This window comes from Megalobrama amblycephala, linkage group LG5 (genome assembly GCF_018812025.1).
Source record: "Megalobrama amblycephala isolate DHTTF-2021 linkage group LG5, ASM1881202v1, whole genome shotgun sequence".
In the NCBI taxonomy this organism is placed as follows: domain Eukaryota; kingdom Metazoa; phylum Chordata; class Actinopteri; order Cypriniformes; family Xenocyprididae; genus Megalobrama; species Megalobrama amblycephala.
Window position 1 is genome coordinate 21,495,061 of NC_063048.1, and position 22,840 is coordinate 21,517,900.

The 22,840-nt window shown below is 36.4% G+C and overlaps 1 protein-coding gene across 1 annotated transcript; it reads right to left on the reverse strand.

Annotated features, from left to right (window-relative positions):
* Positions 1-719: 719 nt before the first annotated feature.
* On the reverse strand, positions 720-22,160 carry minpp1a (multiple inositol-polyphosphate phosphatase 1a). The gene is made up of 5 exons (XM_048191204.1): positions 21,441-22,160; positions 19,627-19,818; positions 17,189-17,286; positions 14,465-14,595; positions 720-1,799 (listed from the first exon to the last, which is right to left on the reverse strand). The coding sequence occupies exons 1-5, from the start codon at positions 22,033-22,035 to the stop codon at positions 1,439-1,441; spliced, it is 1,377 nt and encodes a 458-aa protein (XP_048047161.1). The 5' UTR covers positions 22,036-22,160; the 3' UTR covers positions 720-1,438.
* Positions 22,161-22,840: the final 680 nt, after the last annotated feature.

Sequence of the window (22,840 nt, forward strand, 5' to 3'; positions counted from 1 at the left end):
TCGGACTCACCGCAGGTGACTCATAATCTGCAGTTGTTACTCCTGTCTCCTGACAAAAACATTGCATGCGGCGCCTGTGGAGTGTGGAAAGTTACTGGAGCGCGCAGCCGCGCACGTCTCTCACAAGGAACGTCATGGCAGTGATTGACAAGCCAGAGGGCCAATCGTTTACGCGATGATCAAGTAAACGATTGTCTGATGTTTTGAAGGCTCTACCTCGTGCACAGATTATGTATATTAATATTATTCCTTTCAGTGCAACTAATAAATAGTCTTTTATCAGTTAGTAAAGACAGTTTCAAGTAATATTGCAAAAATGTATAAAACAAAACATCCTCTGTAGCACCTTTAACTAGCAATAACAAAGGTTAATAATTTCTTTAAAAAAAAAAAAAAAATAGTTTACTAGCTAGTTTATGTTAGTTAATGAATAAACTAATGTTAACAAATGAGACCTGAGAAGGTGCAGTTTAATGTATTTCTGTAACAAACTGACAAATCATGTAAAATCTTTTAAAGTCTCCCAAAACTTTGTCCATTGAGTTTCCCTGACATTTCCAGTCCTTCCTGATAAAAAATGTAAAAACATTTTAAAGTAATTGCACTCACAAATAGTAATTTCTAGTCTAATAGTTGATCATAACTACAAGTCATTCACTATAGACATTTCCATGACTTTTTTTTTTTTTCAATTTCCATAAAGATAAAACAAATGTATGTTGTAGTGTTTGAAGTGTAGCCTTCATTTTATTGGCCTTCATTATAGGAACAAAACTGCATGCAAATTCAATCCACTTTTAAATGTAGTCTGCAAACTGCATTTTATATTGGCCAAAACAGTCTTTGGTTTGAACAGATCATATTAAATTATATACAATCGACTGAGAAATGAACAGAAATACTGTAGTAGTAAACAAGAACAAAAGCCTCAGGAGTCTCTACCAAAACCAGTAATTTACAATTCAATCATGTAAACAGAGTACAATCACTGGTTCATTGCTTAGAAATGCAGCCATGATAAAATGTTATCTTCTATATTTTTTAAATGTAAATACCTTTACTAAACGTGACATTGTAGTACTGAAATATTTTTTATGTGAAATGTAAAAAGTGCTTATTTTGTTTGTTGGTCAAAAATTATTTGTCTTTTATTGCCTGTAATATGTCCTTTTTTAAAGTTCACTATTTTGAAATTTTTGGTCTCTTTTTGGTCCATTCATAACATCAGTAAGTGATACTGTGGGGGTAAATTTGGTAATACAGGTACATTTTTTTAGATAGTATGTATATATAATGTCTATCTTTTTCTATCATATACTGTTCTACCAAGAGTAAAATGTAATATAACCTATTTGAAATATTTTTTATTTTCTTTTTGCCAGTTGATGCTCACAGTGTCAGTGAGCTGGCCTTTGTGAGTCGTATTGTTTGTTTATCTTCATGAATAGTTCATTTTACACACAGTCTCTTGGTCACATCCATCCAGCAGAGCACGGTAGCGTTTCTTCACATCCTCATACATAGGGACGGGGTCGGTAAGTCCAGGCAAGGTCAAAGATTTCTCATTGAGTCGCACACCCATTCTAACCCCCTCCGGGCATTTATACAGCACTACCAGTAGATTGGCAGCATATGGCACAATGTGCCCACTGCGAAATGTTCTATTCTGTTGGGTTGCAAAGTTAGTTGATTTGAGAGGGGTGTCATCCTTGAAGAGATCCAGCAGGGTGAGGAGGGGCATCAGCGTCTCAGCATGGCCGACCTGCACTGTTACAGCCTGCAATACAGTACCATCCGAGCTGAGAGAGAGAGAAGACAATAAGTAAAATGGAATTAAAGGGTTAGTTCACCCAAAAATGAACTTTCTGTCATTAATTACTCACTCTGATGTAGTTCCACACCTGTAAGACCTTCATTCATCTTTGGAACACAAATTAAGATATTTTTGATGAAACCCGAGAGGTTTTTTATCTCCCATAGAGAGCAACATAATTACCGTCATTCATATTAATAGTTCTCCCACATTACAAAAAATTAAATAGGCAAATATATTTTAAACCATTTAATAATTTTGTTTACATAATATTATTAACAGAATTGTAACTTTTAAAATATATTTTTTAAACACTTTAACAAATGTGTTAAAAAACATTGCGCTAGCAACAGCAAGATCATGGGCTCGATCCCCAGTGAACTGAACATGGATGAACTAATAAAAAAAAAGTATGCCTTCACTGTGTAAGTTTATTTGAATAAAAAGCATCTACTTAAAGCTTATATATGTAAATACCCTCAAGGTGAGCAACAAATTTCTATCTGGATACTTTAGATCAGGCGTGGGCAATTTTTTGAGATCCTCCAATCAGAATGCAAGCAGCCGATCACGTGACCGACTTGGAGATTTCAGAAAAAAATTTAAACAAGATGGCGGCCTCTCAGCGGCAGTGGAGCAAAGAAAAGGAGAGTGAACTTATATCTTTTTACGTTGGTAAGTTGTCATGTGTCAACCCAAAACAGAGAATTTACCTCATTTAATGCTTAAAACACCAAGTGTCCAATTTAATGTCTGTTTGCTGGAATTTTGCCATTGAATATTTTCAGTCAAATACTAAAAAGACACAGTTTGATGATGTCTGTAGTGGAGTAGGCTTGTATGCAGGGCATATGGCATGTGAATGTAGCTTTTGACACGATTGACGTGGGTTTGAATCCGCCTTTTGCCAAACTCACTCTTCTCCCTCTTCCTATCACAAATCAGATCGGAAAGGCATTTATATTTAATAAAAATGAAGAAGATATTTGAAAAGTTGAAATAAAGTGCCCAACAAGTGTTTATAATAAAGTATTTATTGGGTTGGCAATAGATTTTCTCCTTTCTGATTAGTTGCTGCTATCTGTCCGTTGCCCTAATAAGTTGCCCTGTCTCATCAGTTTGCCCGTTGATGGCAACATTGCTCAAAAAGTTGCCACGTGTATCATCACCTTGAGAGTATTTGAGAAACTGACATAAAACACATTAAAAAATGTTTTTAATTTGGGTATGTGCAGCTGCCTTTAGCCACGAATGTATGCGGGTCAAATTGACCCGCTAACATCATAATTGTTTTAGAAGTTTTGTATGCACATTCCACAACACATCAATGTATTGACACTTTACAAGCATGTTCATAACCCTAAATGAGAAAAGTAACAAATTCGAGCAGAAAACCATAATTTATCCAGTATTTCAGACAACTCAAAAAAACTAAATGGGTCAAATTCACCTGCAACCTAATACAATAGCTAATCCTGCCACTAAAAACAATGCAATATAATACTCTACATAATCTACCTTAAAAATAGTCCTGAATGCATGTCCTCCAAGTTTAAGAAAGAGTTATCTCACATTGCCCTTTCATTACAAAGCCCAACCTACTTGAATTACAAAATGGAAGGGATTTTTAGATGGCATGAGAGCATATACGTCACTGTGGGTTTGTCCCTTCCTACTGTTTGCTACCACTGATTGTAGAGGAGTGCTCCACAACCTTTGAACATGAACAAAGGTGATCATTGAAAAGAAAAAAAGAGAAAAATCTATATACATATATCAACGTCCATGTCTTTATACTGAGAACAATGTGAACGTGAACAGGGAGTTCACAACTCAAAACCCAACTTATTGCAGAAGAGAACCAGCAATAAACACCACCTGCACCACGCAATCATTCATAAAATCATTCATAAAGCACATTGATCATAAATGGGCCGGTGCAGGGATTTCTAAATATGTATTTTAAAGCCATCACGTCATAAACATACATTTGAGAGAGCCAATTAAAAGCTAAACAAACAACAAACTTTCACCGCAAATAGGCTGATCAATTGGCAAATGGAGGAAGATTTGTCAGAGATGATGTCAGTACAAAGTAATATTATGAGTTTTAGTCTACACAGAACATGGTTTCGCATTCTACTTTTGCGGAATTAGCATGACACAGCACTTTAAAAACGCATAGTTTATCTTTCAGAAAATGCATCTCTTGCATTTTTTTCATTGCACTACTGAATCACCACTTAAATGTACTTTGAGAATTCTGACTGTTTAAAAACTGGTTAACAATTGAGGGTAATTTTTTTCTGTTGTCCAACACAATTGCGAGAACTTCAGAAGATGCAACATCTGGATCAACATGCACATTCCCAAATTACTACATATCCTAATTATTGTTAATACGTAATTCATTTTTCCAAGAGCTCATTGCTTCTACATTCAATTAAACTGCTAACAGTGATTGTAAATTAATTGCCTAAATTATTACATTATTTGCTAACTGCATTCTTTAAATTGTAATGTTGACATGCATTATCTGTAAAGCTGCTTTGAAACAATATTTATTGTGAAAAGCGCTATACAAATAAATGTGAATTGAATTGAATATAACATATGACTGTTTTTATGTTTTCCTTTTACAAAAACTGCTCCAAATAAAATGGTGTAAACTGTAAACCTGAAAAAAGATGTCAGGACTGGTAACTTGCTTGGTTGGCAAGAACATCATGTCTCAGATGGGCCTGATTGGTCAAACATTTGTAGAGTTGTAGAATATTATAAAAACATTTGTAGAACATTTTTAAAAATGCACTCAATTGATCTAATGTTGCAACATCCTTCTGACATCAAGCAGTGGGTTTCTAAATAACAGGTACCCTGGAAAATGACAGATGCTTAGGCTTTTCTCACACATGGTAACCAAAACACAACATTGCCAGGGTTCAGTGGAACTATCTGAAACCACTTCTTTAGAATTAAAAACAGATCTTAAAATGACTATGAAAAAAATCTAAGTTAACACCTGTCTGAATATTACAGCCTAAAGAATTTAGTTCTGTCAGGGACATTCATATCTGTCTACAATATTTTACCACCTAATTGAGTATAATCATTCGATTTGCTTTTTTACTATTACCTACTTTTGCATTTGCTTAGTTATCACCATCAAAAACGGAAAAGAAAAAAACAGCCTGATTATCTATAAGCGACTGAAAACCTGTTTGGTTGGATTTCTGGAAATGTTAAAAGGTTGATTAAAAAAACTATCTGTAACTATCATTACTCACTGTCACGCTGTTCCAAACTTGTATGACCGTCTTTTTCCTTCAAACACTAAAGAAGTTTAGTATAATGTTCAAGCTGCTCTTTTTAATTAACACTTGTATTCAGCAAGAACACATTAAACTCATCAACTACAAATAAATAAATGCTGTCCTTTTGAACTTTCTATTCTTCAACACTTAATATTCAACATTGTTGAACGCTGTTGTATGTCAACTGAACTGGACAATGGCATTTTTTTGTTTTTTTTTGCAAAACTGCTTCATAGATGAAATTTAATAATTGATCATCTTTACAATGGATCGGAATCAACTGACTTCAACTGAACGGCAGCTGAAATGCATTATTTTCCAGTTATCATCAAAGTTGCTTTGAAACAATCTGTATTGTATAAATCGCTATATAAATAAAGGTGACTTGACTTGATCAAAGAATCTAGAAAAAAAGTGTTTTCTGGCACGGGGACTGGCCGGGCAAAACATCCATAGAACTGCATTACAGGTCTGTCCATTTTCCATCTCAAAAGAAGAAAACTAAAATATGTGAATAAAATGCAAGTTTTGGGCACCCATGATCCATATCCAGCACCTGCTGCAGTATTTCAATCACTAAAAACAGTGAAATGTTCTAAAACACCTAACGTGAAAAACACTTAAATAAGTGATATTGAAAGAACAAATTCAGCATACACCTAATTGATGATGAGTACTATATACAGGCAAGATGAGCCCAGAACACAATGTGTTAAAAGGTTGTGTTTTATTTATAAAGGTTTTCTATGGGAAAACGCTTAAAAAGAAAAAGTTTTGTTTATATTCTGGGTTAAACTGCTTGCCTGTCCTTTACATTCAATGCTGTTTCAAAATTCTGGCCAGTTGGCAAGACCTAGAACATCATAATCAACTGCAGGTGGTAGATCCTTTTCCTATTTAGCACCCAAACTTTGGAACAGACTTCCTAGCATTGTTCAGGAGGCAGACACACTCTTGTCAGTTTAAATCTAGGTTAAAAACCCATCTCTATAATCTAGCATACACATAACACCCAATCACATTTCTATAATTCAAATCCCTTTGGATTGTTAGGCTGCATGAATTTGGTCAACTGGAACTGGGAACATTTCCCATAACATCCGATGTACTTGTTACATCATAAGAGGAATTTCATCTACACTAATATTAGTCTCGCTGTCTCATCCTTATCCCGAGGTTACCTTAGTCAGATGGATCCGGTCTGTATCTAGATGGTGGACCTGCACCTAGAGATGACCACAAAAGCCCTGAATGTCAGCAGAGACCCCTGCAACTAGACAAGCCCTAGAGACGGTTTCCCCTGTAAAGACCTTGTCGACCCAGCAGTCATCGATCTTCAGCCAAGACCACGAGAACCAAACAAATACAGACCCTATGGTGAGCTTCAACTCCTCCTCCCAGCATATGCCGACGTGAAGGAACAGGATGAAATATTCTGAATGATATCAATCAATTCTGACTTGTGACGCAGCCTGGTTCAAACCATGTTCAAACCATGTTCGTTCATTTGGCCAGACTGAACCTGGTTTCTTCCGAAAAAATTTTTCTCCATTCTGACAACTGATGGAGTTTGGGTTCCTTGCCACTGTTGTATTTGGCTTGATTAGTTGGGGACACTTAGTATTCAACAATATTATTGATTTAACAGCACTGACACAATCGGATGAGAACTGAGCTGAGCTGGATGATGACATCACTGTTTTCTCCAGACCTGCTTTACAGCTGAATTGAACATCATTTCATAACTGATGAACTTTACACAGTCATTGAACTGAACAGAACTGACTTCAGCTGAACAATGACACTTGCCTTTTTAGAGCTGCGTTACAGCAGAATTGAATTCTGTAAGCATCATTGACAATTATTGTCTGTATTGTATAAACGCTATATAAATCAAGGTGACTTGACTTGATCTGCCTATCAGAAACTCTAGATGACGCATGCTGATAGGTCCTTAAAAGATTAGTTCACTTTATAATGAAAATTCCCCCAAGCTTTACTCACCCTCAAGCAATTCTAGGTGTATATGACTTTCTTCTTTCTGATGAACACAATCAGAGTTATGTTATTAAATATCCTGATGCATCCAAACTTTATAAAGGTAGTAAACAGAAAACAACGAGTTTGAAGCTCAAAAAGTGCATCTATCCATCATAAACATATTCCACACGGCTCCACACGGCTGAGTTTGTGTAAGAGAAATATCCATATTTAACAAGTTATAAAGTAAAATATCGAGCTTCCGCCAGAACGCCTTCCGTGTTCAACTTAGAAAGAAAGTGTAAAACTCTTGCAGTTCAAAACGCTTACGCAATGTCCTACGCCTTCCCTTTTCAACTTAAGGAAAACGTGTAACTGACGCAATGTCCATCTTCTTAAGTTGAATACGAAAGGCGGTGGACGGTGCGTAAGTTTGGATGCATCAGGATATTTATAATATAACTCCAATTGTGTTCATCAGAAAGAAGAAAGTCATATACACCTAGGATGGCTTGAGTGTGAGTAAAGCTTGAGGTAATTTTCAATTTAAAGTGAACTAATCCTTTAACTCAATTTAACTCAATCAATCACCTTTCTCTATAGGCCTCAGCTGATTGGCTACTTATAACGCTGGAACCAATGAGCTTCCTGCTCAACCTTCAGATACTTGGTCAGCATTTTCTGTATCAGTTGCAGCGCACTTTCAGAAACCCACCGCCTTCCTCCACCTCTATAGATCTGTTATGGGTAATTCATGTATGCAATTTTGTACAGCAGCAGCATGTCATACTTGCTCACAGCAGCTTGTTGTGTATGTACTGGCAGTAGCAAGTCCTGTACTTACTTTGACTTGACTTGATCAGTAATATTTCACAATATTACAGTTTTGTTTTCTCAAAAAAAAATGTAGATTTGGTGAGTACAGGAGTCTTCTTTCAAAAAACAAAAACAAAAAACCTACCCAACTCCAATCTTTTGAATAGTTGTGTAATTATGAACCATACATTAGCTTTGTGTGAAATACAGAGTAAAATTTACAGTGAGGCATACATTCAGAAGCATTTCATCAAATAAATTTCATAAATATGAATAATTATCCACATTCTTTATAGGGACAACAGCAGTCGAGACATTCTGTTTGGAACAACAGGAAGGTGAGTAAATGATGGCTTTTTTCATTCAAACAGCAGAGCAATGTCAAAGACATGGGTTTGGTTTCCAGAGAATGGCTTGGCGTCTGCCAAATGCATAAATGTAAATGTAAGGACGCATATCCTTATTTGTGGATACCCTCAGCCATGTAAATTTATGACACACATCTCCCACACCCAAGTTTGCTTAACTTTCAGTATGACATTCAAACACAAAAAAGGATGTGTAACAGACCAAAGAGAATGAACAGGGGGATTGCTGAGTATTACACAAGAGAATTATATCACTCTAGTTCCTGTTCATATGTTGTGTATTCTGTGTAATGTGTTGTGTGGGGCTCTGTGTGTGAAGTGGGCAGTGGGTGTGAGGCGTATTTGTATTATGATGCTAGTTAGGCTATATATTTAACTAGAAATACAGATTTTATGCATGCTCAACTGCTCTCAAATAGCAATATTACTGGTTAGACAAACACTTGTATTTGGGGTAGACAACAATGGTTACTAAGAGGTTTGACGGTCAGTATCAGACAGGAATGGATCAAACAACGGGCAGGTAACCAAAGTCAAAGTCAATGTCCTTCTCATGACAGGCGTGAGCAATGCCTGGAACCAGGGTGACAGATAATATCATCAACTCTGTTCTCTCAGGTTACACAAGTTTTTTTTTTTTTTTCTTCCTTCTCATCTAAGACACTTTTTTGATCACACAATGCCCAATTTTTCTGATTTTTTTTTTTTCCAAGTTTGGGGTAAGAAAGAGGGTTTTTAAAAAAAAGAAATTAATACTTTTATTGAGCAAGGGCACATTAAATTGATCAAAAGTGACATTAAAGTCACTTATAATGATACAAAAGATTTCTTTTTTCAAATAAAATTTATTAATGCTTTCTGTTCATCAAAGAATCCTCACAGTATCACGGTTTCCACAAAAAAAAACAAATAACAACAGAACGGTTTTAAAATATTAAAATAGAACACAGTTAAAAATTAAATTGTCAATTAAATTGTAATAATGTGTCACGGTATTGCTGTTTTTGTCAAATGAATGCAGCCTTAATGAGCACAAGAGACATAGGTAGACTAATTGTCTACTGTGATTTCGTTCATACAGCACATATATATGTTGAACTTATTCTCAAAATTTCCTTAAAGGTGCCCTAGATTCAAAAATTGAATTTACCTCGACATAGTTAAATAACAAGAGTTCAGTACATGGAAAAGACATACAGTGAGTCTCAAACTCCATTGTTTCCTCCTTCTTATATAAATCTCATTTGTTTAAAAGACCTCCGAAGAACAGGCGAATCTCAACATAACACCGACTGTTACGTAACAGTCGGGATCATTAATATGTACGCCCCCAATATTTGCATATGCCAGCCCATGATTGAGGCATTACACAAGGGCAGCCAGTATTAACGTCTGGATGTGCAGAGCTGAATCAACAGACTAGGTAAGCAAGCAAGAACAACAGCGAAACATGGCAGATGGAGCAATAATAACTGACATGATTCATGATAACATGATATTTTTAGTGATATTTGTAAATTGACTTTCTAAATGTTTCGTTAGCATGTTGCTAATGTACTGTTAAATGTGGTTAAAGTTACCATCGTTTCTTACTGTATTCACGGAGACAAGAGCCGTCGCTATTTTCATTTTTAAACACTTGCAGTCTGTATAATTCATAAACACAATTTCATTCTTTATAAATCTCTCCAACAGTGTAGCATTAGCCGTTAGCCATGGAGCATAGCCTCAAACTCATTCAGAATCAAATGTAAACATCAAAATAAACACTGTACTTACGCGATTAGACATGCTGCATGACGAACACTTTGTAAAGATCCATTTTGAGGGTTATATTAGCTGTTTGAACTTTTTTTATGTTGTTTAAGGCAAGCGCGAGCTCTTGGGGTGTGGAGCACCAGATTTAAAGGGCCACACACCCTGAATCGGCTCATTTCTAATTATGCCCCAAAATAGGCAGTTAAAAAATGAATAAAAAAAAATCTATGGGGTATTTTGAGCTGCAACTTCACAGACACATTCAGGGGACACCTTAGACTTATATTACATGATTTTAAAAAAAGTTCTAGGGCACCTTTAAAAAGGCACTTCAATTATAAAATGTGGGTTTCATTCAATGTTTTTCATAAATGAACCATGTACGAACAAAACCAAATTTGTCACTTTTACAACTGTTTCTCTCAAAAACAGAAAGAAATGTGTAATCAGCTTTTTCTCTTTTGCTCATTTCAAATGGTTTCTTAAAAATAAAATACACAGAAGTAAACAAAAGGGTGAAACTGATGTTGAGTAAGGCTGTCACATTCACAGCTAAACTTAGACACAACTAGCTAAGAAAACAAAGTCTTTTCAAGGGCCGTCCGTTTGTACCTGCTGAACTTATTCAATTTCTTCTCAGCCATAATAACTGATACCGCTGTGAAAGCAGCTACCAGATACTTTATTCTTTTTAAGAAAGGAAAGCTGGTCCCCGTCTCTTTTGTGGGAATAAAACTTCAAAAGTATTTTTTTCCTCCAAGGCCATTTGTGAAACAAAAGTAAAAGGTTTGAAAAGATTAGTTCACTTCAGAATTCAAATTCCCTGATAATTTACTCACCACCGTGTCATCCAAGATGTTCATGTCTTTCTTTCTTCAGTCGAAAAGAAATTATGGTTTTTGAGGAAAACATTCCAGGATTTTTCTACATAAAGTGGACTTCAACGGCTACCAATGGTTTGAAGGTCCAAATTGCAGTTTCAATGCAGCTTCAAAGGGCTCTACATGATCCCAGAGGAGGAATAAGGGTCTTATTTAGTGAAACAACCTGTCATTTTCTAAAAAAATAAAAAATAAAAATCTATATACTTTTAACCACAAATGCTCATCTTGCACTAGCTCTGCGATGCGCAACACATTACGTTGAAAGGTCACACTTGATGTAGGCGGAAGTACCGCGGTAGGGTGAAAAACTCCATCTCATTTTCTCCTCCAACTTCAAAATCGTCCGACATTGTTGTTTTACCTTTTTTTGTAAATGCGGTTTGACTGAACATTTGCATGCTCGCTTTGTAAACACTTCCGCCTACGTCACGCGTGACCTTTCCAACATGATTAGGAAACAGCCAATCGTTTCGCTAGACAAGACTCTTAAGGCCAGAACACACCAAGCCGACGCCGACGAACTAGTGGCGACGAAAGCAGACTGTGGGGTTGGCTCACGTCAGCAACGTCTGTGTCCAGAGTTGGCCTGACACACCAAACCGACGCTAAACAGCCGACGGCCAAGTAGCACGTCAGTTCTGCGCCTGCGTGAGATGAAATGCCTTTCCGAACCAGCAGGTGGCAGTAGCTGAACAGCCAATCAGGGGTGCGTTTCCCAAAGCGAACTATGGTTGCAAGTTCCGTCGTTACCAATAGAGTTCAATGGGACTTACGACCATAGTTGGCTAACGATGCTTTCGGGAAACTCACCCCAGAATGATTAGATGGCCCGACGGACCGACGAGCTCCGACGCTGATTCAACATTTCGAATTGGCCGAAAAAAAGCAGATGAGGACCAACTTCAGCCGACGGTGCGGAACACACTGAGAAAACTTAGTCGGCCGACTAACAAAAACTGCCAGACGGCCGACCGTTGGCTTGGTGTGTTCCTGCCTTTATTCCTCAGCTGGGATCGTGTAGAGCTCTTTGAAGATGCATTGAAACTGCAATTTGGACCTTTAAGCCATTGGTAGCCATTCAAGTCCACTATATGAAGAAAAATCCTGAAATGTTTTCCTCAAAAACCTTAATTTCTTTCCGACTGAAGAAAGAAATACAAACATCTTGGATGACATGGGGGTGAGTAAATTATCAGGAACTTTGAAGTTTGAAGTGAACTAATCTTTTAACTTAAAGGATTGTTTTAACTTTAAAATGAAAACTACCCCATGATTTACTTACCCTCAAGCCAAGAGTTATATTAATAATCACTCTGATGCTCGTAAGCCTAATAATTTTAGTGCACAGAAACCACCTGTTTGAAACTCAAAAAGTGCATCCATCCATCCATCACAAATGTACTCCACACGGCTCCTGGGAGTTAAAGGATTAGTCAACTTTTAAATAAACTTTTCCTGATAATTTACTCACCCGCATGTCATCCAAGATGTCCATGTCTTTCTTTCTTCAGTTGAAAAGAAATTAAAGTTTTTGATGAAAACATTCCAGGATTTTTTTCCATATAGTAGACTTGAATGGGCACCAAACAGTTGAAGGTCAAAATTAGTTTCACTGCAGCTTCAAATTGTTCTACACGAACCCAGATGAGAAATAAGGGTCTTATCTAGTGAAACCACTGCTCATTTTCTCAAAAAATTTAAAATTATATAAGTTTTAACCATAAATTCTCATCTTGAACTAGCTCTCTTCTTCTTCTTTATTAGAATAGTTCACAGGTCAAAGTTTTGAACTAATTTTTATATGCAATAGAGTGCCCCAGGGATGATGCGTTTTTGTAGGCCAACCCGGAAGTTAGCGGCGCACGGGTTCCCTCGGTTGAAAGCCTATGCATTTTTCCCATAGACTTTTGGAAAATCGCAGAAAATAAGCTCTGTGTTTAACAAAGGGTTATGACACTTACATGTTTTGTCTATCAAGATAATCTTTACAAGTTAACACAACATTTATAGATTTTGAAGCCTAAATAAAGTCGTCAGATATAAAAGGCTAACAGTAGGCTATAAACGGACTACAGCACACCATGGCCGCGGATCAACGTCACCACCACCAAGCTTCCTCAAACTTTATTTAGAAAACAACTTTATTTAAAAACATGCTCGCTGATTATGATCTGCGCTGTTATTAATACTTATCCACGTTTTCATGAGAAATGCTGTCCAAACGTTTTTAATGATGACGTCTAAAGTCCCCGCCAAAGGAAGTAGTCCCTTTTAACAATTTGTTAGCAACCGCCGATTTTAAGACACAGTAAAAGTTTAAAAAAATCACAAGCAGGTTATAACTGGTGTGTTTTATGTCATAGATCAAAACGTTAAAGTATTTAGAGGCTTTGTTAACCACAGACCTTATTTCAGGCGATTTAGCAAAAACCCATTCAAAAAATCCATAGACTTGACGCCGTTGGAACCGGAAGTCCTAAAATGCTAACTCGCTTCCGGGTTTTGTCTACAAAAATGCGTCATCCCTGAGGCACTCTATATGCTAGTATATAACAATTAGTTCAAACTTTGACCTGTGGAGGGCAGTAATACACTTAGCAGTGTCTACACTGCCGGAATTCTAATAAAGAAGAAGAAGAGAGCTAGTTCAAGATGAGCATTTATGGTTAAAACTTATATAATTTTCAATTTTTTTCAGAAAATGAGCGCTGGTTTCTCTAGATAAGACCCTTATTCCTCATCTGGGATCGTGTAGAACAATTTGAAGCTGCAGTGAAACTAATTTTGACCTTCAACTGTTTGGTGCCCATTCAAGTCTACTATATGGAAAAAAATCCTGGAATGTTTTCATCAAAAACTTTAATTTCTTTTCGACTGAAGAAAAAAAGACATGGACATCTTGGATGACATAGGGGTGAGTAAATTATCAGGAAAAGTTTATTTAAAAGTGAACTAATCCTTTAATAAAGGCCTTCTGAAGTGAAGCGATGCATTTGTGTGAGAAAAATATCCACATTTAACACGTTATAAAGTAAAATAACTAGCTTCTGCCAGACCACCTTCCGTATTCAACTTAGAAAGAAAGTGTAATGCCTCTCACAGTTCAAAACGCTTACGCTATGTCCTATGCCTTCCGTATTCAACTTATGAAACAAGTAACGTCAGTAACGCTTTTTTCGTAAGTTGAATACGGAAGGCGGAGCCATGTGGAGAATGTTTATGATGGATGGATGCACTTTTTGAGCTTCAAACAGGTGGTTTCCGTGTACTGCCATTATAAAGCTTAGGAGCATCAGAGTGATTGTTAATATAACTCCGATTGTATTCATTTGAAAGAAGAACATCATATACACCTAGGATGGCTTGAGGGTGAGTAAATCATGGGGAAATTTTCATTTTAAAGTGAACTAATCCTTTAAGAAACACCAGCACAATGGCAAATAAATGTAGATGGATTTTTGAATAAAGTTGAGATAGCATAAATTCTTTCATATATGCATTATATAAAAAGACATGTCACAGTGTTCTTACTTGATTTGGGATACAACTTGGTCAAGACGATGGAAGAGATCATGGAAGAGAATGCAGCTGGACTTGCTGTTGATATCATGTCCATAGCTTCGCTTCCAGTACTGTTTCAGGTCACCAGAGTACTCCATCACCTTAAGAGACATAACACTGTGCCTTCAAACATCTTCAGGAACATATAACCTCTCATCAGTGTGCAATAACATTCAGAAATATATTTGTTGTCATTAGACTAACATTCTGAATTTAAAATCCACATTGATATAAGCTGTATTTTAAAACATACACTACCGTTCAAAAGCTTGGGGTCGATACGATTTTTTTGAATGCTCACCAAGGCTACATTTATTTATTTATTTTAACGAAATAAATACTTTTACATTAACTTGATCAAAAGTGACATGAAATCATTTATAATGTTACAAAAGCTTTCAATTTCAAATAAATGCTGTTCTTTTGAACTTTGTTCATCAAAGAATCCTTGTGGTATCATGGTTTCCACAAAATAATATTAGCAACAGAAGTGTTTTCAGCATCGATAATAGTAATAAAGGTTTCTTGAGCAGCAAATCAGCATATTATAATGATTTCTGAAGAATTATTTGACACTTAAGACTTGGACAAACAGAAATGGCTGCTGGAAATGTAAAAGTAGTCTTGCCATCATAGGAATAAATTTCATTTTTAAATATATTAAAAACTATACAAGGCTACATTAATTCACTCAAAAATACACAATACTATTTTTTGTATTTTTAAGAAATATAATTTTTTGTAACAATGTAAAAGTCTTTACTGTTAATTTTGACAAATTTAAGCATTCCTGCTAAATAAAAGTATTATTTTCTTTAAAAAAAAAAACACTTTTAAATAGTAGTCTGTGTATGTATGTATATATATATATATATATATATATATATATATATATATATATATATATATATATATATATATATACACACAGTGCCCTCCACAATTATTGGCACCCTTAGTAATTATGAGCAAAGGTGGCTGTGAAAATAAATCTGCATTGTTTATCCTTTTGATCTTTCATTCAAAAAAAAATCACAAAATTATAACCTTTAATTTAAGGGAAAGAATTGAAAGTGGGGGGATACTCACATTGTGAAATAAATGTTTTTCTCCAAAACACGTTGGCCACAATTATTGGTATTCAAAAGTTTTTGCAACCTTTTTTTGCCAAGATAACAGCTCTTAGTCGTCTTATATAATGCCTGATCAGTTTGGAGAACACCTGACAAGAGATCAGAGACCATTCCTTCATGCAGAATCTCTACAGATCCTTCAGATTCCCAGCTCTATGTTGGTGCTTCGTCTCTTCAGTTCACTCCAATCATTTTCTTTAGGGTTCAGGTCAGGGGACTGGGATGGCCATGGCAGAAGCTTCATTTTGTGCTCAGTGACACATTTTTGTGTTGGTTTTGATGTTTGTTTTGGATCATTGTCCTGATGGAAGATCCAACCTCTGCCCATTATTGGATTTCTAGCAGAAGCGGTCAGGTTTTTTATCTGTTGATATTTGGTAGAATCCATGATACCATGTATCTGAACAAGATGTCCAGGACCTCCATCAAAACAAAGAGGCCCACAATATTAAAGATCCAGCAGAATGTTTAACCGTGGACATGGGGTACTCTTTTTCCATGTGCACCAAACCCATCTGGTGAGTGTGCTGCCAAAAAGCTCTTTTTTTAGTTTCATCTGACCATAGAAGCCGATCCCGTTTGAAGTTCGAGTCTTGCCTGACAACTGAATATACTGGAGATTGTTTCTGGATGAGAGCAGAGGATTTTTCTTGAAACCCTCCGAACAACTTATGGGGATGTAGGTGTTGTTTGATCAATTTTTTTCGGCTTTCTGAGACTCAAGACTCAACTAATCTCTGCAATTCTCCAGCTGTGATCCTTGGAGAGTCTTTGGCCACTCAAACTTTCCTCCTCACCGGGCATTAGGAAGATTTAGACACATGTCCTCTTCCAGGCAGATTTGTAACATGTTTAGTTGATTGGAACTTCTTAATTATTGCCCTGATGGTGGAAATGGGGATCTTCAATGCTTTAGCTATTTTCTTACAGCCATTTTGTGAAGCTCAACAATCTTTTGCTGTGCATCATAACTATATTCTTTGGTTTTACGCATTGTAATGAATGATTAAGGGAATTTGGCTTTTGTGTTTCCTCATGTTTATACTCCTGTGGAACAGGAAGTCATGGCTGGACAATATCATGTTCATGATCACCCTGGTGTGCTAAAAAATGTAAATATGAATGGGAATATACTTCAGAGATATTTTACTCATAATAATTTCTAGGAGTGCCAATAATTGTGGCCAACATGTATTGGAGAAAAATATTTATTTCATGATGTGAAATTCCACTTGTTCTTCACACAAAGCTATAGTATGACTTCACATGATCAGCTACAACTGGGAAAAAATGCATCTTATATAAGAGCAATTTTCTCTTATATAAATTCCCTTATATAAATTAAAAACAATCACAGACAACTGTTTCTACTCTGAATTAATTGATTTGAAGATGGCAAACTGAAAATTAAAGGGCCTTTAACCTGTCAGAATTTAATGACAGCACAGATTTTATTTGTTTAATTTTCCATGGGAGGAAGAAATACTCCTGATATGCTTAAATATAACCTACTAAGATAAGCAAATAAGGGCAAACAGGAAAAACTGCTCCGTTCCAGTACCTGTGCATCAACCTCATCAAACAACTGGCACCAGGGTGAGTTCACTTCGCGGATAGTAAACTCGTATGCACACAGGTAGAATGCCGCTTCCACTGAATCTACAAAGTAAAATAAATATTAAGACAATGTGACATTTGCTAAAGCATTAGACAGTAGGCCAAATTAGACAGTACATTGCACATATCTTTGTAATAAATAAATAAATAAAACAAAACTCGGTAAAACTTTGATAAAAGCATGTGCTGGTGTATATGGCAATCTGATATTTTTGCACTTTCTTCCTTTATGGGGGCCAAGAAAAACGATCAACACTGCCATCTAATGGTCGTAATAAAGACTGCAGTAGCAACACTGTTCAACGTTCTTTCCTCTCTCACTCTGTTAGTGCACTTGTCTGAGTAACTCTCTGAACATTCATGTTTTTAACATGACTGCGGTATAAAGCAAGGCGTGGCCGAGAATCGCAGGCGCGACTGCTAATGAGAAACAGATATCAGTGCCACACGCGAGCCCCAGGGCAGGGATAGAAAGGAATGAGGACATTTCAGTTTCATTCATTTCAACGCCACGCCGATATTGATCCTCGTTTTATTTCTCCTTTTTTTTCCAAAGTTTGCCGTGGTCCATAATGTTTGAACGAAACAACAACAGCGTGCCGCTAGACGTTGCCATGGTTACAGGATTAATATTATGTCATTGACAGGCGACAAGTGACAAGGGAGGGACGGGCACTAAAATGTGAATTAATTTACAAATTCTTGGAAACATTTAGGATAATGTAAGTACACAGCTGAATAAAATATATAACACTGCGCAAGTGGGTTTTGGATATTTTAATATAAAACATGCATATTGTGCCTTTAAAATGGATACTGTCCCACATTTTTTCTACATTTTAAAGGGTTAGTTCACCCAAAAATGAAAATTCTGTCATTTATTACTTACCCTCATGCCGTTCCACACCCTTAAGACCTTTGTTAATCTTCGGAACACAAATTAAGATATTTTAGTTGAAATCCGATGGCTCCGTGAGGCCTCCATAGGGAGCAGTGGACACTTCCTCTCTCAAGATCCATAAAGGTACTAAAAACATATTTAAATCGGTTCATGTGAGTACAGTGGTTCAATATTAATATTATAAAGCGACGAGAATATTTTTGGAGCGCCAAAAAAACAAAATAATGACTTATTTAGTGATGGCTGATTTCAAAACACTGCTTCATGAAGCATTGGAGCACAAATGAATCAGTGTGTCGAATCATGATTCAGATCACGTGTCAAACTGCCAACGGCTGAAATCACGTGACTTTGGTGCTCCGAACAGCAGATTCAATACACTGATTCATTTATGCTCCGAATCTTCCCGAAGCAGTGTTTTGAAATTGACCATCACTAAATAAGTCGTTATTTAGGTTTTTTTGGCGCTCCAAAAATATTCTCGTTGTTTTATAATATTAATATTGAACCACTGTACTCACATGAACCGATTTAAATATGTTTTTAGTACTTTTCTGGATCTTGAGAGAGGAAGTGTCCATTGCTCCCTATGGAGGCCTCACGGAGCCATCGGATTTCAACTAAAATATCTTAATTTGTGTTCTGAAGATTAACGAAGGTCTTACGGGTGTGGAACGGCATGAGGGTGAAAATTTTCATTTTTGGGTGAACTAACCCTTTAAGTGAGAAACTGAAATAGGAGTAGGTATTTTAACATTATAAACATGCATATTTCAGCTTTTAACAGCAAAGGTGCTGGAATTCAATTGCTTCTCATAAGGTTTATATTGTTTAAAAAAAAAACTTTTTTTTTTAAATTTCACCAAAATTTGTGACTGTATGCTGAAAATGCTAACTTTTCTTTTCTGTGGTTACATTTTACTATCTAAATTATGGTACAGATTAGTGATATGGTTGCAATCCATGTCAAATTTTGAACTTTGGAAGCCCAGCCCTGTCAATCAATTTGAATTATGGTCTCACTCCACCAGTTTTGTCCATTGATTTTTGACATTTATAAACCATCTTCAAGAACCTCTAATCCAATTGGATCACTGCAGAAGAAATGTGAAAAGACAAACAATGAATAGAGTTATGAGGAAAATTATGGTTCTGTCTTTAAGTTCTCATCTAAACACGTTTATTTGACATGTGAACTGAGGTCAGCCTGACATGCATTCGGGAAGGAAGACTGTGCAGGAATATACACGTGTGCAAAGTTCTGTGGTTGTGGTTGCATGAAGTGCGTAACATTTAGAGCCAAGTGAAATTGAATCATGTGTTGTGAAATTGAAACGGCTCTTTCCATAAAACATAACAAAAAATAATGAGAACATTATCACACTTTTAAATTGCACAATAACATATTGGACGCTGCTTTATTTCAGCACTTCAGCAGGGACTGTGTAACTGGGTCATGATCATATTATACAATTACTGACCATCAGTGATGCTAGTGTAAGGGACCTCCAGCCTGTCAGCCATTTTCTCCATTACTCTTTTCATCTCAGGGCCTTCGTTGAAACGTTTCACTTCCTCCAAGGCACTCTTGTTGTCCTCCACTTCCTTCACAAAACGTTCGCACTGGTCAAAATAACGCATCAAAGCGTCGTTCACAGCAGGTTCCAACTCAACTGAAGCAAATAAAACATAAAAAGAGAGACTGAACTGACATTATGGGTTTATAACCATGGCACTTTGACTCTTAAAACTGGAATTGCAATATTTTACTCTGTAAACGTGTGACCCTGGACCACAAAACCAGTTGTAAGTCGCACAGGTAGCAATATAGCCAACAATAAATAGTATAGGTCAAAATTATCTATTTTTCTTTTATGCCAAAAATCATTAGGATATTAAAGCTGCAGTCTGTGATTTTTGGCCCTCTAGCGGTTAATAAACAGAACTGCACGCGTCTTGTGGAAGAACATTGTAGCCGGAGCTACTTTTCTCCGTGTATGTCTATGGCGAGTCACGCAGTTACTGTGATACTCTGCGGCGGGTCCTACCAGTCCGGTCTGAAATAGTCAGAATATAAACACTTATTATAAGTGTATCATAATGATGGATTCATGTTGTACATTCTCATTATATCATTTTTGTAAATTTTGAACTCAAAAAAAGTTGCGGACTGCAGCTTTAAGTAAAGATCATGTTCCATGAAGATATTTTGTAAATTTACTACCATAAATATATCAAAAATGTATTTTTGTGAGTGGATCTGCATTGCTAAGGACTTCATTTGGACAACTTTAAAGGCGATTTTCTCAATATTTAAATTTTTTTGCACCCTCAGATTCCAGATTTTTAAATGGTTGTATCTCGGCCAAATATTGTCCTCTCCTAACAAACCATACATCAATGGAAAGTTTATTTATTCAGATTTATATCATATGTTGTATAAATCTCAATTTCAAAAAACGGACCCTTATGACTGGTTTTGTGGTCCAGGTCACATATAGATTTCTAATAAGAATAGGTTAGTTAAAATGTATTGTTCAGAATGCATTTTTTTTAAGGTGTTTTCTGTTTTTCCCATTTAGCTACCATTCTCTTTGGGTGTGAACTGTAAGCATATACTATATAGGCTATATAATGTTTAATCAAGGCAACAAACACAACCTAGGCACATTGATAAAGGTCCACAAGAGCCCCAAAAAACAATTTAAAATTAGTTTGCGCCTCTTTAGAATGTTTTTTAAAAGATAAATGATTTGTGTAATTCAACATTTGGGCATGTGTAATACATAAAACACAGCGTGATTGAATAAACATCACCGCAGAGCAAAATTTAGGTGACAGAACAATAATATCAGTGATTATTATACCAATATATCAGGAAAATCAGACAAGGACAATCACTGTATGTTTTTCACTGAATCTCATTGCTGTCAAGGTAAAATAACTAATCATAATGATGATGATATATATATATATATATATATATATATATATATATATATATATATATATATATATATATATATATATATGAGAGCATGAAGAAAAGCAACAGGCATGTGTGATGGAATTGTTTGGTTGATTACACCAGATTTGAGCAAGTCTCCATTTTCTCTCTACTGAGAGGTGAAACAAGTGAACACTATTGTGCACTATCATGTATGAAAGCCCCCAGAATAGTGAAGGCTAATTTAAACATGTGGAACATGTGGCTGGAAAACAATGATTTAACAGTATGGCATGCAGTTGATTCAGTGCTTGCGGTAACTGCAGGGCTGGGTCCTCATGCATTTACCTTCTATGCCGAGTCCTGTCATTAGTCCCTCTCTGAAAGCGATGGTGCTGTTCACACACCTGTGCTTGGAGCTGGTGGTTAGATTCACGCGTCCTTTACGCAAATTGTCCGTGGTCAGTAAAGAGGGGAACCATGTAATGAGTCTCTGCGCCAGGTGCCTGTGATCCTCACGACCCTTGTCCACCAGTCGCCCGTCCATCTCATCCTTGTACCACATCTCCCAATGTGACTTTATCTCTGACAAATACTTTAAATTGTTGGTCGCGTTACGAACGACAAGATCATAAAAATTGCGCATCTTCTGAATGTTTTTAGAGGTAGGGAACCTCGTCCCGTGCCGGACTATAGCTGTCAAATGAATTTCGCTGCATGTCGAGGAAGGCAGCTTCACGAGAGAGTTGTTTATGGCCAAAATATCGTCGATTAAGTGCGTGTTAACCTCCTCATAGCGACCTTTGGTGCCAAAATACCTGGCAATCGCTGGTATGCTGTTTTTTGTGGATGAGTGGATGCTACAAGAGGACATAAACGCCCAGTAACTTATAATGCAATGAAAAAGAACAAAACATATTGTTGTTACCACTTGTTTGACCATGTCTGTGTTTTGGGATGCGTCGCTCGGCGTCTCCTCTCCGTTGCCTAACCGAAAAGTGACTCATTTCAAAAGACTTTACTCTCAAGCTGGTGTTTACACTGAGGTCCTCGAAATGTTGGCCAAATAGTAGCTTTCCCTGCTTTCTCTGCATCTACACTGGTAGTGCAGGTCCTAGCAAATAGTGAAACATATCTTATAGCAGGGGTCTCCAAACTTAGTCCTTGGAGGGTCACTGTCCTGCAGAGTTTAGCTTCAACACACCTGAACCAGCTACCCTTACGGAACAAAAAAATATGTACCGCAAAATATAATGCGATATATTACATAATAAATCTCCATATATGGGAAACTAGTGCTTATATTTTTCAATATACTGCAATATATGCATTGACCATGTATGGCTATATATTGATACATATAAATGAAGACAAAAAAAGCATTACTTTCATAATTTTTTTATCCTTTTATTGTGTACATATACTGCACATACATGTTCCCATATAAATGTGAATGTATTGTACTCGCATATATACACACATTCATGGAATGAGTTACAATCAGTGGATACAACAGACTTCTAGTTCCCAGCATGCTTTGCTTCTGGCTATTAAAGGACAGTACATGTTAAAATGAAGTGCTATTTTATGTGTTTGGCTCAATATTGATATAGGGGGAGATCTGTTCGTGTTTGAAGTTGTATTATTTTGGAATTTAAAAGGTTTTCTGGTATGTGTGAGATTTTGGGGTTACCATTGATCATCATTAAGACTATAATAACTTTATTTAAAAAGTAATTGTTGTGCAC